The sequence below is a fragment of the Nansenia antarctica genome (genome assembly GCF_963989245.1).
Source record: "Nansenia antarctica genome assembly, chromosome: 1".
NCBI classification, from domain to species: Eukaryota; Metazoa; Chordata; class Actinopteri; order Argentiniformes; family Microstomatidae; genus Nansenia; species Nansenia antarctica.
Window position 1 is genome coordinate 16,761,606 of NC_137674.1, and position 19,352 is coordinate 16,780,957.

Here is a 19,352-nt window from a genome sequence, read left to right on the forward strand (position 1 = left end):
TGGATGCTCTAGTTCAGGAGGGGGGGGGGTGTTGGACTGGTCTGGATGCTCTAGTTCAGGAGGGGGGGGAGGTGTTGGACTGGTCTGGATGCTCTAGTTCAGGAGGGGGGGGGGAGGTGTTGGACTGGTCTGGATGCTCTAGTTCAGGAGGGGGGAGGTGTTGGACTGGTCTGGATGCTCTAGTTCAGGAGGGGGGGGTGTTGGACTGGTCTGGATGCTCTAGTTCAGGAGGGGGGAGGGGTGTTGGACTGGTCTGGATGCTCTAGTTCAGGAGGGGTGGGGGGTGTTGGACTGGTCTGGATGCTCTAGTTCAGGAGGGGGGAGGTGTTGGACTGGTCTGGATGCTCTAGTTCAGGAGGGGGGGGGGGGTGTTGGACTGGTCTGGATGCTCTAGTTCAGGAGGGGGGGGGGGTGTTGGACTGGGTCTGGATGCTCTAGTTCAGGAGGGGGGAGGGGTGTTGGACTGGGTCTGGATGCTCTAGTTCAGGAGGGGGGGGGGTGTTGGACTGGGTCTGGATGCTCTAGTTCAGGAGGGGGGAGGGGTGTTGGACTGGTCTGGATGCTCTAGTTCAGGAGAGGGGAGGGGTGTTGGACAGGTCTGGATGCTCTAGTTCAGGAGGGGGGGGAGGTGTTGGACTGGTCTGGATGCTCTAGTTCAGGAGGGGGGGGGTGTTGGACTGGGTCAGGAGGGGGGGGTTGTTGGGGGTCTGGATGCTCTGGTACCTTTTGCCTGAAGGCTGCAGAAAGAACTATGAGAGAAAAATGGCCTGGTGTATTTCTTTCAAAAACAGCTTTATAAACTCCTCGATATCTCACTGCATTACATACACCTGCCAGCACTTGAAACTCAAAACGAGAGTGAATACCAACAGAAGAATATTGCAGGGGATTTTGGCACATTGTTTTGGCCCGCTACCCACACGTTTAGCTGTGTTGCTCATTCCACGAATGCATGATCCTTACAAGTTGTACTCGTTGTAAAGGTGACTAATCAGGCTTTCCAACAATATCAAATATATAATCATATATATAATAATACCAATTGGTATTATTAAAGGGGAGGAATAATCGACCAAAATAACGTTTCCGTTATTAAAACTTTTTGGGAGGAGTTTATATTTCTAGATGTCAACAACAGTATTTCAAACACCTAATATATTCCACAATGGATTAGTAGTTCATCAACCCCAGTGGTAAACTATTTTTATTTAAATGTTTTATTGTTGTTCTCTTTGCTTGTGTTTAACAGAACTCGGGGTACCAGACTTACCAGCGCATGTGGAACTTCATGCACTCCAAGCAGCCCAGCGTGTTCGTGAAGAGCACGGAGGAAGGCATCGACCGGGTGCTCAACTCCAACTACGCCTACCTCTTAGAGAGCACCAGGAACGAGTACCACCGCCAGCGCAACTGCATCCTCACCCAGATAGGAGGCCTGCTGGACACCAAGGGATACGGCATAGGCATGCCTCTGGGTGAGTGGAGAGAGGGGGGAGGGAGACAGGAGGGAGGGGAGGAGACAGGAGGGAGGGGGGGGAGACAGGAGGGAGGGAGGGGAGACAGGAGGGAGGGAGGGAGGGGCAGGAGGCTCAACTGCATCCTCACCTAGATAGGAGGCCTGCTAGATACATAGACATGCCCCTAGGTAAGACCCATCCAGTGGTTGCATAGATAAAGGCCTGCATATACACAGCCTACAGTAGTACATAATCCTCATATCACATTGAACAATAAACTGCCCTAGTGGCACCAGAGCAACCCATTGAAACATTCTCATGCAGATTGTTCTGGCAGTGAGGTGCGGCCACATATAAAAGCAGATTTTTTAGGTTTAAGCAATATGGTGAGAAATTCCACCTAGCCTGCTTTAACAGAGGGCAACAAAGGAGGGAGTATTTAGGGGGGTGATTTGGAGTACAGTTATAATGAACTGGGATAGGGATTTGTTTCCATGGGGATTTGAAACCAAAGACATCAATGGAGCCTTCTCCAAACCAACGGCTGTGTCCTTTCTCTCTGTCACTAGGCTCTGTATCTCTCTGTCACTAGGCTGTGTGTTCCTTCTGTCACTAGGCTGTGTGTCTCTCTGTCACTAGGCTGTGTCTCTCTCTGTCACTAGGCTGTGTGTTCCTTCTGTCACTAGTCTGTGTGTCTCTCTCTCTGTCACTAGGCTGTGTGTCTCTCTGTCACTAGGCTGTGTGTCTCTCTGTCACTAGGCTGTGTGTCTCTCTGTCACTAGGCTGTGTGTCTCTCTGTCACTAGGCTCTGTGTCCTTTCTCTCTGTTACTAGGCTCTGTGTACCGGGATGAGATTGACCTGGCTGTGCTCAAACTGCAGGAAGACAACAGGCTGGAGATCCTGAAGAGGAAGTGGTGGCAGGGAGACACGTGTTCCAAAGAGGACCAAGGGGTGCAGGGTACGCTCACACTGTTTCTCTCTTCGTTTAGGGTGTCCTAACTCCAGGGCCCAGTTGTTCAAAACGTTTCATCTGGATCAGAACGATCCCGTTTCTTTTTTTTCCGCTATCCAAGATCAGTTCACCTCATTCCCCCTATACGACAAACAAATCTGCTAGATAGATCTGATCCATTGGTCCATTAAATGTCATTCTGATCCAGATGAAACTTTCTAATTGATTACACCTCTAGTGATGTCAAGTACAATTTGATCTCGTAATATATTCGTACATAAAATGCATTTTGATGTGTTTTACACAGAACAAAAAAAACTTAAAAACACCAAAGCCAATCATTTAAGAACAAGATATCCCCCATATACTGGAAAATATATCTTCACATTAGCCTTATCAACACATAAACCATATACGTTATATTAAAAGAGTAATAATAGTAAAGAATAATTTGCATCGTTATGATTTTGTTTCCCTTCTTTTGTTGCATTTAAATGTATTTGCTGTCTTTCACCACAGAACAGGTGAAACCTACCAAGAACTAGCTATCCTTATTGACACTGTTGTAGTTTTATATCAAATATACTGAGAATTGAAGTCTGTATCTCTACATTCTGGGAAATCGTAGCTAACAATTCAGTCGCACATACTAAAGTCTAGCGTTTTCTGTCACCACATTTGTTTGCCAAGATTAATGATCTCATAAAGGGAGTCGACTTTGTCTATAAGGGCTGTGCTCAGAGAAGGAGGGGGGTCTCTGGATTTTGCAAACTCTAGAATGCTGTCATGTAACTTTATTAATAAAAGGCTTCAAGCTAAGTTGATCAATCTCCTTGTGTTCAATATTCAATATCAATAGAGAAGAAACCAGATTAAATCCACTGCAACACAATTGCAACAGAACATCAGTAACGACTCCTTTTGTGACATGGATAATGACATTTGGACACTTCCTCTCTCTCCCTGGCAGGGTTGGGCATGGAGAACGTGGGCGGTATCTTCGTGGTGCTGCTGTGTGGGCTGCTGCTGGGGGTCTTCACAGCGGGGCTGGAGTTTGTCTGGATGCAGCGTCACACTCGGAAGTCAGAGGTGAGGGGGGGGGGGGGGAAACAGTGCCGTGGTCAAGAATTCAAAACCCAAGCGAACCCTAGTGTTTTAGGCCTTCTGGAGATGTTGGCTCGATAAATCTATGGGTTTAAAAAATATATATCTGTTCCTACCCAGTAAACAAAGAGTCCAAAAGACGTCCTCAGGGAAGCCGGAATGTGGGTTCAGATGACGTCTTTTGGACTACACAAGACGATTCTGGACGTCCTAGAAAGACCTCGTCTGATCCCACATTCCGGCTTCCCTGAGGACGTCTTTTGGACTCTTTGTTTTCCTGGGTACTTAATGATAGGATGGGAACTTCCCCTTCCCCCATGACTCTCTCTTTCTGTCTCCTAAGTCGGTGTGCAGGGAAATGCTGAGGGCTCTCCACGGCATCCTGCTGTGTGAGAGCAACCTGGAGCTGGGAGGTCTGGGAGGTCTGGGCGGAGGCCTGCAGAGGCCAGGGACCCCGGGGACTCTGCTGCAGACGCGCCGCGCTCCGCTCCCCACCGACGCCGGCGCCCTCAGCCTGGCCAACGGCATGGTGGTGTGCGGCGGGATGGACGGTCGCGCGGGCTCCACGGAGCCTCTGTCTCACAGACTGGCGCAGCGGGACGCCGTCCTGGCTCCGCCGGGGTGCACTCACGTGCGGATCTGCCCCGAGTGCCGCGGCTTCAAGGGGCTGCGCACCCAGAGAACACTCGTCCGACGTCAGAGAGGAGGGGGTGTAGCTAACGCTGGGATGAGGGGGGGCGGCAGTTTGGAAACCTACGGTTGTGTGTGGACGATTCACGACCCTTCAGGTCAGGATGTGTACAACTTGCGCACTTCGCCCTCATGTATCTAACAGCATGGATTGGTGCAAGCATGGCTAGAGAAAGGTTTCTACTATGTATTTACACCAGTCCTTCATCCATGAAGGGGGGGGGGATTGTACAAGTGCATACTTCAACACCGAGGGTAGAGAATGGGAACGCAACCAGAGCATTGAAGAAACGCCGTACCAAAGGTCACCGGGCGCTGGAAGCAGGGGAAGTTCCTAACACACCGGTCTTCCCTAGGGCCTCTACACACACACACAGACGAAAGAAATGCATGACAGGATGTAAATACGTGTGTCCATCCCATCGAAAAATGTCAACTCGTTTTAACTTCTGACCTTTCTGCTGCACCCTTCATCAACTTGAATCCCATATGAAACCAAAAATGTTATGGGTTCAAAAAGCTGTGTAGAGGCCTTTATTCTATGGACTCGTGTTACTGAAAGATTGTTAACACACTGACACAAAAGCTGATGGAGAAATGACATCCAACTGTGACTCTGCCAAGAGGTTTCATCAAAGTCTGGTAACACACCCGCGCTCCTACCGACCCTTCACCAGGACCGCACCTTTGCACTAGACGTGACAAACAGGAATGTGGTTATGGACTATGCAGTATGTCATCGTTTTATAGTTGTTGTTTTTTTCAAACATCCAAGTGCCAAAACCTTCATCTTGCTTCAACTGTTGCCATTGCAGGCCTAAGAGAGAATTCATGAGTGAGAAGTGTTTAAATGTCTCCTTTTCTAAACAATAAAGTCGTTTTTTCTGAGCAAAATCCCCCCCGCCCCCCTCTGGTTCCAAGCCAAGTTGGAGAACATCAACAAGCATTTCCTACTGAAAACATTTCACCATAAATCACATTTATACAATGCTATACAGTTTATTTTATTTCACCTTTATTTACATACAAACACACCAAGGCCTCTGTTGCAGGTGCACCCTGTCCACGATATTTCTACATATACACAAACAAATGAAATAAAGTGCAGAAGAACAAAAAGAAGAAGACGTGTCAGTCAGCTCGCTTCTTGATTGGCTACATTCCATTCCACGTCACATTCGGGCTCGGGACACGTCAATTTCACCCACACACTAGAGGACTTTGATCATAAATATTGATTTAATATTTGCGATCGTCTGCCCCGACCGTTTTCTGAGCAAATTGTCAGGAGAAATTGACTTATGTTTTGTGATATTTCTACATATACACAGTGCAAACAAATGAGATGATCGTTTCTGTCGACCCGTCTGGGTTTTGACTGTCCACGTCCTGTTTGTTCACGGTTGCTCCGGCTGCCGTTGTCTCTTCGGACCCTCGGGATCCTGGTCCCTCCTCTTCCTTTTGCGTCTGTTTGTCTGCCCCTCCTCTTCTCTGAACTGGTGCCTTAACACAGCAACAACAAATATATATATATATATATACATACACATATACACACACACCACATATATACACAACCAAAAACGTTTGGAAACTTTATTTCGGTCGATTATTCCTCCCCTTTAATAATACCAATTGGTATTGTATTTTAGCCTGATTAGTCACCTTTACAACGATGTACAACTTGTAAGGATCATGCATTTGTGGAATGAGCAACACAGCTAACCGTGTGGGTAGTGGCCCAATATTATTCTGTTTCCAAACCTTTTTTTGAGGCGACAACAAGAATCTCAAACACTGGAGCTCTCTCACCTGGACTGCCACCGGCGGCCGCTGTTCCACACTCGGCCAAAAGAGGGCAGCCAGTTGGCGTCAGTCTGGGAGCTGTGGTCGAAGTTGGCCCCCACGCGGTTTGGGGGGAGCTTCTTCAGCTTCTCTTGCTCTTCTGTAAGACAGAACGTTTCAGCTTTGTCATTACGTACATATAGAAGTACACAACGCAACCAACAGAAATAGAAGCACTACAGAGTTTAGTAGCAGCAGTGTATACAGGTGCAACTCAAAAAAAAAAAATATCATGCAAAAGTTCATTTATTTCAGTAATTCAACTTCAAGGGTTAAACTTAAATATTATATAGACTCATTACTTGCAAAGTGAGATATTTCAAGCCTTTATTTGTTATAATGTGGATGATTAACCCCAAATTAAATATCTCAGAAAATTAGAATATTGTGAAAAGGTTCAATATTGTAGGCTCAAGTGTCACTCTAATCAGCCAATTAATCCAAAACACCTGCAAAGGGTTCCTGAGCCTTTAAATGGTCTCTCAGTCTGGTTCAGTAGAATTCACAATCATGGGGAAGGCTGCTGACCTGACAGTTGTACAGAAAACCATCATCGACACCCTCCACAAGGAGGGAAAGCCTCAAAAGGTAATTGCGAAAGAAGTTGGATGTTCGCAAAGTGCTGTATCAAAGCACATTAATAGAAAGTTAAGTGGAAGGAAAAAGTGTGGAAGAAAAAGGTGCACAAACAGGGATGACCGCAGCCTGGAGAGGATTGTCAGGAAAAGACCATTCAAATGTGTGGGGGAGCTTCACAAGGAGTGGACTGAGGCTGGAGTTAGTGCTTCAAGAGCCACCACACACAGACGGATCCTGGACATGGGCTTCAAATGTAGAATTCCTCTTGTAAAGCCGCTCCTGAACAACAAACAACGTCAGAAGCGTCTGACCTGGGCTAAAGAAAAAAAGAACTGGTCTGTTGCTCAGTGGTCCCAAGTTCTCTTCTCTGATGAGAGCAAATTTTGCCTCATTTGGAAACCAAGGTCCCAGAGTCTGGAGGAAGAATGGAGAGGCACACAACCCAAGACACTTGAAGTCCAGTGTGAAATTTCCACAGTCTGTGTTGATTTGGGGAGCCATGTCATCTGCTGGTGTTGGTCCACTGTGCTTTATTAAGTCCACAGTAGGGATGGGACGATTATCGTTTATCGCGATAAAAACACCCGCGATAACTTAATCGTGGAGAATTTTAATTATTTAAATAATCGTCATAATCGTATGTTATGAATAAACTGTGTTTAACAAATGTCTGGCGCTATTTTTCAGCCTAGGCTACATTACTTTTGCAGTCAAGTTAGCGACTGTTACTGTAATATAATTGCGTTTCCTCACTTGAGCCGCGCGAATATCCTCACAGAACTTGTCTCGCGCTATTGTTCAGCCTGCATGGGTAACGTTACTGTCAAGTCAGCCTTGTCTGTCAGTCACTAGGTAACGTATGCTAGCCTTCTCACCATGGCTGGTGAAAAACTTTGGACGGGATACTGTCATTTGCCTACCTTGTTATTACCAGGCAGTGACAGTCTATGGCTGCAAAAGGCACGGTCGCCCCTAAGCTTTAGCAAATATATTGTGGTTTACACTGTTCAGCACTTGAGGTTACATGCAATGCATGACTTGTGCTATATAGGCTAAATACAATTATGAAAGCGGCAAGTAGCAAGTGTGTGCATCAAAGGCATTAGGCACGTAACATCCATGCTGTATAAACACATGACAACCGTCCGTTATTTCCCGAACTTTGCCCGAACCCCCCGCGAGGACCCGGGGAACAACGGTACGCTCCCCGCGGCTGCTATCAGACTGGCCGCGGGAGTGAGTGTTGAGGGAGAGAGGAGACGGCAACCCTTGCTCGCCATAGACTGTATCCCTACTCGTCTCTCCTGAGCTCGGTTGTAACGTGAACCGTGGAATACGGGATATGTTAGATGCTTTACAGTAATTCCCCAAATGACCAGAAAAGGAAGTTAGATTTGTCGCTGTTCGCTTTTGACTAATTAAGTCGCCAAGGGGCTCTGGAAGTTGGCAACACTGGGAGTGCGTTCTTTAAACTTCCTTGGGTACGTTAATGAAAGGTGCTGATTGGCCGAAAAGGAGTTAGGTCAATCAGCGCTCGATTGCTCTTTCTTAAGGACCCGGATTATGGCCAGAGATATGCGCCACTAGAATCTGAATTACTGACTTAAAATGTCATAAAAATACAACAACATCTAAGTTGAAGTGATTAGTGTGTTTTATTGGCATTCGGGAAAAATTAAAATAATAATTCTCGCGATAATATCGTGGATCGCGATTATTTTGCCCACGATAATCGTGATATTCAATTTTCTAATCGTCCCACCCCTAGTCCACAGTCAACGCAGCCGTCTACCAGGACATTTTAGAGCACTTCATGCTTCCTTCAGTAGACAAGCTTTATGGAGATGCTGACTTCATTTTCCAGCAGGACTTGGCACCTGCCCACACTGCCAAAAGTACCAAAACCTGGTTAAATTACCATGGGATTCCTGTGCTTGATTGGCCAGCAAACTCGCCTGACCTGAACCCCATAGAGAACCTTTGGGGCATTGCCAAGAGAAAGATGAGACATGAGGCCGAACAATGCAGAAGAGCTGAAGGCTGCTATTGAAGCATCCTGGTCTTCCATAACACCTCAGCAGTGCCACAGGCTGATAGCATCCATGCCACGCTGCATTGAGGCAGTAATTCATGCAAAAGGGGCCCAAACCAAGTACTGAGTACATATGCATGATTATACTTTTCAGAGGGCTGACATTTCTTTATTTAAAATCCTTTTCTTATTGATTTCATGTAATATTCTAATTTTCTGAGATATTTAATTTGGGGTTTTCATAAACTGTAAGCCATAATCATCAAAGGTATAACAAATAAAGGCTTTAAATATCTCGCTTTGCATGTAATGAGTCTATATGTGTGGTGGCCTGGGAAAACCCTTCACATGGTGGCATTTTGACATTTTCATTTTTTAATATTTCCATAAATTAGAAGTTCTCAGCTATTCATAACTGGTTGAATGACTGAGATAGCCCTTTATTTAAAAAAGTTAGTAGCATGTCAAAAAAAGTGAAAGGGGAGAAATCCTCCCCTTTCTCCTCCGGGTCGGGGGAGGAGCCTATGCAGATCGGCCGGTCTCGTTTGTCTGCTTGTGATGCGGTGGTAGTCTGCTCGCCTCGTCGGTATGCGAGGGACAGATCCATTTGTGTGTCTTCTAGTTAAGACTTTATTACTTTATGCTTATTGTGAGCATCAGTAAACTGGCAATAACACAGGTGGAAGTATCGTCTCTCCTTTCGCTCATGTGTGCGTGCGTTGCTTAACTGAGAATGAGACACGTTCAACGTGATGTTGTTTCGCTAGCAAACTACCCGCCACAAAAACATCAAAATAAGTACTTTCTCTTTTGTTTTCTTAAAATGTTTATTCACCATAATGTAGTATGGAGTTCAAAGTACTAGAATACCACATATCAAAATCGCCAAAATCGCGATTTCCATCTATATTTGCTCTTTGCCACGAACGAACGCCAGCGACATCCGACGGGTTTTCCCAGGCCACCACACATATAATATCTAAGTTTAACCCTTTAAGTTGAATTACTGCAATAAATGAACTTTTGCACAATATTAAACATTTTTGAGTTGCACCTGTAGTGTATAGTCAGGGGTGCAAACTGGTGATGGTCCAAAAAGGTGACACTTTTTTTTGCCCGTAGATGGTTAGCTCTAGCATTAACAGTGGTCTAACAATGATGCGCGTGTAAGTAGCGATGGCCCTGACCTTAACACCCGCATAATTAATGTAAGCAACCTGTTCTCAAAGTAATTATGCGCGTTCCTGCAGGTTTCAACAAGTTACATTTAAGACCTTTATAAGACCACTTTTAATAGATTTTAAGACCTATTGAGCAAGTATTGGTATTAGACTCACATTCATTGATTATTTTCATTAGCAATGCTGGGTGATCTGTTCTGTTCTGTTGCATATAGAACAAATCTGTGCAGTATAGTACAGTGGATTGTGTACATAGCCTTTATTGATGTAAACCAGCTCCTTACCTTCTTGTGATTTTATGCTTTTATGCTTTTTCTAAAATGTGTTTTTTTTCCCCTTTCCTAACACCAGGGGAGCCACCCCTCCTAAATTTCGTTGTTTGGTACCTGTACTGTAGCAATGACAAATAAAGTCCATTCCATTCCATTCCATGATAATGTAAGTTAGCCTACTTTATCAATTTATTGATTCATTTCCATTGCTTCTCAACACAATACTAGATATAATAGCATAAATAACAGAATCAACTCACACACTTACGTACACTGCATAGTAGGGATGCACAATATGCATTTTTTCCCAACCGATACCGATGTTTACCCGCTTCCCCTGGCCGATAACCGATATGATAACCGATATGAGAACAGATATAATTTCACAGTTGATAACCTGTAGTTCATGCACACCTGAAGGTAAGAAAGGCTATGTAGTGAGCAAAGATTGATGATTTAATATTCCATAGTGATCTCACCTAATCTAACTTACATCACTATTGTTATCACAACAAAGAGAACACTTCTGACTCTTCAAATGTTCATTTATTATTTCCTCTAACAAACAGAATCTGTTAGACAGTGCACAATGCTTTTTTTAGCCAAGATCTGGCCTCCTTTTATGAAAACAAAAAAGGCTCAACTAAGAGTAATTAGATCAAAAAAGTGTCAAAAATAAAGTGCATCTTGTCTATCCCTGTAAATTGAAAATGCATAAATAAAATATCAAAAAATAAATAAAGTGCATCAGTCAATACAAAAATAAAGACTTTTATAGAACCAAAAGTTGTATAGAACTTTTACAGAAACTAGTGCCAAATGGCTGCTTAGTCTGCAGATAAACAGAATGACACAAGGCACATAGTAGGCTACACTAGTATGCTTAATAAAGCAACTGAAAAGGGCTGGGCTATGCTACTTTTAGTGCATGAGGATGAGGTAGGTTGTGATAAAACTTATCTGGCTTACGCTAGTATCGATCAGACTATGGATGTGTGTGGCGACTATCATACAGAGCAGGCAGGCACACGTCTGCAAAATAGTGGCGGCTTGGGAGTGTATACCGGGGCTCTAAATGTGAAATTAGCTGGCGAAATCCTTTACCTTCTACTACAGAGAAAGGCTGGTCGTCGAGGGCCATAAACTCCATTATTTTTTCATTGATTGCTTGAGCCTTTGAGCTGTCTCGAGTAAACTTCCTGCAGTTTTCAAATGCGTGTTCAATAGGCACAGCAGCTTTTTTTTTTCGTGGCTAGGCTACCTTCTGCTACTAGTGCTTGATATTCCTTCCATACAGCGTGCTTGCAATGGTGAATCTTAAGGTGACTTATGAGATTCGTTGTGTTGTAACTCGTAGACCTTTGCCCTCCTCTCCGAACTTTTGTCGAACATGTGGCAGAAATATTTCCGGCTTCATATTATCGGCTCTATATCGGCTAAAATTTTATAAAACCGATAAATATTTAATAACATTAATTTCCCATAATCGGGCCGATAAATATCGGTGCCGATAATATCGTGCATCCCTACTGCATAGCCTACATACTGAGATATGGCGCACACACACACGCACCTCTCACAGGTACACACACACACACCTCTCACAGGAGGGCCACACACACACACGTACAGGTACACACACACACGCTATATTTACTAAAACACACACACACCGTTGCTACCACTGCAAGTTTGAAGAAATTCTAACTTCACATGCCTGCAGTCGAATCGCCTCCTACGGCGATTATCGTATCGTGGCCTCTTGTCTTATCATTTCACGTGGCACAATATCTGGGTTTTGGGCGCAGCTTAACCAATGTCACACGAGCAATAAGTGTGCAAGTTTTGTTGTGTATGTTGTCTCTCATCCGCACGCGTCGTATTCCCACGCAGTGGGTCTGGCAACAATAATACATTTTCCGGTCTGAATTTTTCAATAAAAATAAAATCGATTCTACGCAAGTCTAAAGCACACAGAAGCCATTAAAAAGGTTTATTTTGAAAGTCTCGCCCTGTGTCTGATCCTGATGTTATAGAAGCAGCGTAGCAGCATGGTAGAAGCGAGGTAAAGGGGGACGTGAGACAGTCTAGGGCTGCGCTCGTAAATTCGCTCTGAGAGCGCTGGAGGGCACACTGGAGTCAACGTCATAAAGGGACCAAGTAATTTGATTGGACAAGAGGCATTCCATGACTGCTGGTCAGATTTCCAGAGCGAATTTACGAACGCAGCGTAGAACTAAACCACTCGCCGACTCGTTTTTTTTCATAACACAAAACATGAAGTTGTAAAGTACCCACTCAATATAATAAACAACAGTTTAACGATCACTAAATACTTATAATTTGTGGATTGGATTCACTATTCTTGTTTGCCATAGGCTACTGGTAAGGCTTTTGTAAATACTTTTGTTTTGGGACGTGTTTGTGTTTGGGGCTGTATGATCATCTAATTATGTGTAGTTATGTGTTTCTAGCATGTCGATGTTCTATCAGGTAAATTCGCTAGAACTAACCTCCATACCCTGGTTCAGAAGAAGAAATCAGTCCTTTGTCACTTACATCGTTGTCCTCGATTAAACTTTTAGGTGGATTGGTTACCCTAGAAGGTCTTCGTGACATTTCACAATCACAAACATATATGTACAGAAACTCACTAAAGTATAAAACACCGCTAAAATACCGCTTCTCTTCAAATCACTCTACAGCTCCTATGACGCTTTGAGGTCAATGCATTAGTTTTTTTGGCGAACTACCGTAATAACCCTAAATGGTTAGAGTTAGAGAGTGCAACTTCTCTGCTTTCAGAAACTGTTGGATTTTTTTCCATTGCACATATAGTTCAAGAATTACGATAGTTTGAACGAACCCTGTAAAATCCTTTTGAGAAGTTATCGCAACATAGAAATAACTTCTATGTTATTCTATTTTATTACTTCTTATGTTTCTACTTCCATCTTAATAACTTTTTAAGATGTTTTATTTCAACTGCAGCAGAGTTTAGCAGACAGGAAGATGTTAGCTCGGGCATCATGTGACTTGGATGAGATGAGATGTAGACCCCCCCCCCCAAAAAAAAAAAAAATCCTTCTCCCAAAAAAATCATTCTCTCTCTCACCCATCCTTCCTGTCAAATCTCTACTATCTCTATCACAACAAAACGAAAAATATGAGTGGGACTACCTGAAAAAAAAAAAAAAAAAAGATAAGCTGTCATGGCTCTTTCCTAACGCTGTGACCTCCTGGGTTTGTGACGGGGGAGATTGAAGCTAAAGGACCTAGTGGTAGAGAGATTACAACACGCATGTCAGGCAAGTCACTCTGGATAACGAAGTAGAACAAACATCTACTCAGGACTAGGGCGTGGAGCGGTGAGTATGCAGAAGTTGAGGTTCTTACTCTGTTTCAGGAAGTCCTGGAGCGACGGTCCGATCTCCGGCTCTGCTGTCCCGGAGTGCTTGGGTTCATCCTGGAGCCAGGGAGGGATGGCGCCTGCAGACGTCAACAGAGGCAGGATGAACAGCCGTGCCTTTTTTATATGTATATGTATGCATGTATGTATGTATATATATGTGTGGTGGCCTGGGAAAACCTGTCGGATGTCGCTGGCGTTCGTTTGTGGCAGAGCAAAAATAGATGGAAATGTCCTATTTCGGCGATTTTGATATTATGTGGTATTCTAGTACTTTGAACTCCATACTACATTATGGTGAATAAACATTTTAAGAAAACAAAAGAGAAAGTACTTATTTTTATGTTTTTGTGGTGGGTAGTTTGCTAGCGAAACAACGTCACGTTGACGTACCGTTAACGTCAACGTCACGTCGATCCTGTGGTTTGAAGCCTTTCACTTTTTTTGACATGATACATTAAAATGCTCCTAACTTTTTAAAATAAAGGGCTATCTCAGTCATTCAACCAGTTATGAATAGCTGAGAACTTCTAATTTATGGAAATATAAAAAATGAAAATGTCAAAATGTAAAGGGTTTTCCCAGACCGCCACACATATATATCTATACATATACATGATGTGTGTAGGTGTGTACTAGCTGTGTATTCCATCCCTGTGCAATGTCATTTCATTTCTATGTACATGTATGTGGAATGAAGCCCAACCTCAAGATGATTCTGTTATGAAATGCTAATTGCCTGTTATTGGATGTTAACGGCAACAAAGTTAAACATATTTTTTTTTTTAAATGCATATGTACAATAATGTGAGACAACCTATGGACATGACTTTACCTGTGTGAGACAACCTAACATGACTTTACCTGTGTGAGACAACCTAACATGACTTTACCTGTGTGAGACAACCTAACATGACTTTACCTGTGTGAGACAACCTAACATGACTTTACTTGTGTGAGACAGCCTAACATGACTTAACGGCCCAATCCCGATTCCCTTTTCTACCCCTATGGCTCATTTTCGAGTGTGACTCGATTTCAAGCCAAGGCCTTCGAACAGAGCCACAAGCCGTCGGGGTTGAAATCTACCCCTATGAAATGGGACAACCCTTCAAGACTGATACGTCATCAGTAGTATCGTAGAAAAGCATTGACGCTCGCGACTCATTCACAACTTCACTTTTACGCTATCAATCGATCAAACAAGTCATCAAATAAAAAATAACAATGCTTCATTATCAGACCATGACAGAATAACGGCGCTCTAACCTGTATGAAATCTGTGCTCCTACCCTGCCAGTCTGCACTGATTTAGGACAACAGTGCAACAACTTCGCGGCTGAACTTAAGTTACATTTACGGCGTCATATACCATCAATGGGAAACATGGAAAAATGCATGACTTACAGATTTAATTTTATGATGTTCCGAAATCCGAAGTGACAGGAACGCTGGAGAAACAGCCACTGTCCACTGCATTAATTAACTACAAGTCCTTGATGAGTCTCCCGCTTACTGCCCTCCATCAAAAATGGCACATCCATCGATAATATTACATAATAACAACTGCTCGGATTAGATTGCGAGTTGTTTTGGTATGCCGCAATACAACTATAGTGTCATATACCACCAAGGGGGGGGGGGGGGGGGGGGGGAATTCGCGCCTATCATGCACATATCAGCCTGTGGATAGATAACTTTAGATAGATAACTTTACATTAAATATGTCTACCATCATCCGCTGTCAAACACCACAATTTATTCCTAAATAAACATGATTGTACATCTCTGAAATGTTAATCGCGCACCGATGTATTTCTATGGGGAAGGCTGTGCTTGACGATTCCATTGGACTGACGCCAGGGCAGAGGAACAGGGTGACCTGGGTAACCCTAACCCTAACCCTGTGACAAACGCGCAGATATGAGTGCTCCGGTGTCCTGCTTTGGTAGTCTAATGGAAGAGATCAGGTAGGCTACCAGTCCTCTACTGCTAAACCCGAGCGCGCTGGACCTGTGGAACTTTCTATGTTAAGCATAGGCACACGCATAGGCACCTCGGCATAACAGCGATTTTTTTGTTATGCTTGTTATAAAGAAAAGGTCTATAATGCATTGTAATGACATTAAACTAAGATAATAAGATGGTTATCATAATTTTTCAAATCTTTATTAATAAGTAATTACAGAGAAAGTAAAATGACATTTCCGCATTGAATAGAGCTACATAAAATGTCTGTAGATGATTCGCAATGCATGCAAGACCTAACATGACTTTACCTGTGTGAGACAACCTAACATGACTTTACCTGTGTGAGACAACCTAACATGACTTTACCTGTGTGAGACAACCTAACATGACTTTACTTGTGTGAGACAACCTAACTTGACTTTACCTGTGTGAGACAACCTATGGACATAGATTTACTTGACTTGACTTTACCTGTGTGAACATTTCCACTGTTGGAGGAATCCTGTTGAGCAAGTGGAAAACAATTTCTTGATTAAAACTAAAGCCGTCGTTTTTCTTTTGGAGGAATACTTCCAACTTGACTGTTTTGTTTAGAATGAAGGCAATCCTTCATGACTGTGCAATGATTCATCTACCTGGTAGCCAATGAAGGTCAAGCCTGGACTAGGCCCCGCCCACTGCCTGTCCACCATTTTGTCCACCCAGCTCGGGCCTGCCTGTTCGTCGGATCCTTGTGGCCTGAAGTGAGAGCTTCACCACAAAGTTAACATCCAGATTTGGAATGATGAACTTGGAATGGACTTCAAAAAAAGTTGAAACTTAGCATCCCACTCTCTGGTTTTAAACTGTGTGTTACAGAGACTTTGAATCATACATGCAAATGTGCTTAGGTTATCTTTTATAGCCTGTATCTGCTCACTGTTTCTGTTGCTTGTTTGTTGTTATTTCATGTTGTATATTGTATGTTTTCATACTGTATGTGGTGTCTTTTTAATTAAGTGCTGCTTTTCTTGGCCAGGGCTCATTTGAAAAAGAGGCTACTGTCTCAATATGACTACCCTGGTTAAATAAAGGATTAATAAAAAAATAAAAAATATTAATGTCACTACAGACACATCTTTAAAAATGTTGGGTAATGCCACAATAAAAAATAAAGCAAAACAGCATAATGTGATTACTACAGTAATAACACATTGACCATAACAACCCATACAAAAAAGTGTATTCTTTAAGGTTTTACATAACAGCAGTCCAAAAACCACAGACGGCCTTTTGTAGGAGAGAAAGGCGGCGTCTTACCTGGAAGGTTCCTCCCCCGAGTCGCTCTGCCCCTGTGTGTGGGAGAGCTCGAGCTCCGCCTCCGGCTGAGGTCGATTCAGGAAAAGCCAACAGCGGTTCATAAATGGACTGCACTTACATATCGCCTTATTCCAAAGCGCTTTACAATGGCCTCTCATTCACCCGTTCACACACACATTCACACACCCATGACGACAAGCTACCATGCAAGGCGCCGGCCCCGCTCACTGGGAGATTTGCGGTTCAGTGTCTTGCCAAAGGACACTTTGACATGTGGCCAGTCGGGGTTCGAACCGCCGATCTGCCTTGCGATCATTACACGCCGGCTCTACCTTGTGCGCCACGGCCGCCCCATACACACATTTTTAACAACAAACATCTAGATCCCCTGGCTCACACCATGTGACATCAACATGTCCTCCAGAGGTCAATTCAATGTGACGATGAAATGAGTTTACATCAGAGCTGCGTCATTCATAAATGATCATATAAGGGCGATCGCTATGGCTACAGGCGGTCTTAATTCTTGTTCATGACATAAATAGGACAGCAGGGAGGTTCCCAATGATATGGATACGGTTGTTGCATCCTGGGGAAACAAACCTCAATGAGGGAGTGGAGGACTTCCTGCCGATGCTGCTCCTGGGCGCGGATACGAGCAGCTTGCTAGATGGAGGAAGAGAACACGCACACGCACACACACACACCGAGTTAACATACACGTCATGACTACGAATCTAAACGATATCATCTTCATATCAAGCCTCTTAAAGAGTTGGCAGTTCTTCAACACTTCGTACCTGCTTGATGAGTTCATCTTCCTTCTCCTCGTATGAATCCAAAGCTTTGGTCACCTCCGTTTTAAACCTCCAATTAAAAACAACAAACGTCAGGATCTTGACATTTGACCAAAACAGACTCCGGCTAAAAGGGGGGGCAAAACAATGTGTCAATACTGTAGTCCTTACCTCTCAGTCTCCTCTTCTGTGACGATGAACTTGTCCCTCAGTTTGGGGTCCGCTTTATTTTCCCACCAGAACTTATGTGTGTTCTTCCTGTGATCTGGACTGATGATACACACAAGACAAATCAGGAGAATTATATATGAACATTGGCCAAGTGCCAGGAGGGGAAAACATTTGTGCATGTTAGAAGACATTCTCAATAAATATAAAGATGAAACTATTCCAAAATGCAGCAGCGAGAGTTTTAACCAAAACAAACAGAAGAGCTCATATAACTCCTATTTTAGAGACTCTACACCGGCTTCCTGTTAAGTTCAGAATAGATTTCAAGATCCTTCTGCTTGTTTCTAAAGCTCTCACTGGCACAGCACCAGAATATCTGAAATATATTTTTCTAGCATATCAGCCCAATAGAGCTCTCAGGTCTTCTGACTCTGGTTTCCTCTGTGTACCACATGTACAAAAGAAGAGATTTGGTGAGGCTGCATTCTCATTGTATGCACCCAGATTGTGGAATGCACTGCCAGTTTACATTAGGGATGCAACCTCAGCACATAATATGTTCAAGTCAAGACTAAAAACCCATCTTTAATATTGCCTTTAAATGACTAAATAATTAAATTACGATTATATGCACTTTGAGCTGCAACGTTCGCATGAAAAGTGCTATACAAATAGTTACAGATATGATCTTACGCGGCCATGTGTTCTAACAAGCCCCCGAACAGCACCGTGATGTTGCCGTCCGTCACGTTCCTCGGGACCTCCTCCTGGCAGCAGTAGCACCAGAACCTGCGCTCGTCCTGAGTACAATCAAACTTCTCCACCTGCGGGTTCTTGATGGTTCGGCGAGCCTCTTTCACCTACGAAAATGAACCCACAGACACAGGTCGACGTTGAAGAGGACCTTTCACACGATGAGACCACCTGACGATGTTGGGTCTCGCCTGGGACAAGTCAATCAAATCCAGTTCTTGTACACATTACCTTCTCGAGGAATTTGACAAGAACCACTTTGAGTTTGCTCTGATGACTTTTCCCGAATATGTGTCCCTTTCCTGAGAACGACGTTTGCCCACATATCGCACAGGAAAATGCCCCCATGATCTCCCTCTGCACGCCCCCCTTAGCCTGGCTTGCTTTAGTTTTGGGCTAGGGCAACGTTAGGCATGGGTGGACGTGATGAGGCTAGGATAGCTGGCTACTCGTTCCCCGACCATGTCATAAACTGATCGAGAAAAATCAATGGTAGCGTAAATAAAAATTGAAATTGAAACGAACAACAATTACATTGGATATAACTAGCTACAACGTTGAGAAGCTATAAGCAGGTGTTAATTTGTTTTTGTTTTCTGAGCTGCCGCCAGCTGCAGCAAACTACGAAATTCTAGCAGAGATAACATAGATTCTAGTCACTTTCAAAGTAAAAGCCTCCTGACAAAATGATGTCAACGTTCCATTCAGCACGTGATGGTCGCCCTCGTGTGGCCAGTATGAGTCACTGTATCGGTGGTCGAAGCATTTGATACGTTTTTTTTTAGATTGCATTTTTATTTTTCAAAATAAATTCAATATTACCATCTTCAAATAAGAAA

General features: G+C 43.7%; 1 protein-coding gene across 1 annotated transcript; it reads right to left on the bottom strand.

Annotated features, from left to right (window-relative positions):
- Nucleotides 1-5,276: 5,276 nt before the first annotated feature.
- On the bottom strand, nt 5,277-18,939 carry LOC308164388 (centrosomal AT-AC splicing factor-like). The gene is made up of 11 exons (XM_080538491.1): nt 18,745-18,939; nt 18,454-18,620; nt 17,761-17,859; nt 17,593-17,659; nt 17,396-17,458; nt 16,793-16,857; nt 16,129-16,243; nt 15,965-15,995; nt 13,510-13,602; nt 6,017-6,149; nt 5,277-5,707 (listed from the first exon to the last, which is right to left on the bottom strand). Exons 1-11 carry the CDS (start codon nt 18,859-18,861, stop codon nt 5,602-5,604), a joined length of 1,056 nt encoding a protein of 351 aa, XP_080394617.1. The 5' UTR covers nt 18,862-18,939; the 3' UTR covers nt 5,277-5,601.
- Between the last annotated feature and the right edge of the window lie 413 nt (nt 18,940-19,352).

Excerpts from the sequence above, each read along its gene's own strand:
- LOC308164388 (XM_080538491.1), bottom strand. The coding sequence starts at position 18,861 with ATGGGGGCATTTTCCTGTGCGATATGTGGGCAAACGTCGTTCTCAGGA. Across the intron at positions 17,860-18,453 it reads TTGTTAGAACACATGGCCGC|TCCAGATCACAGGAAGAACA; the intron begins GTAAGATCATAT and ends GTGTATCATCAG. Across the intron at positions 6,150-13,509 it reads CCAGGACTTCCTGAAACAGA|AAGAGCAAGAGAAGCTGAAG; the intron begins GTAAGAACCTCA and ends TCTGTCTTACAG.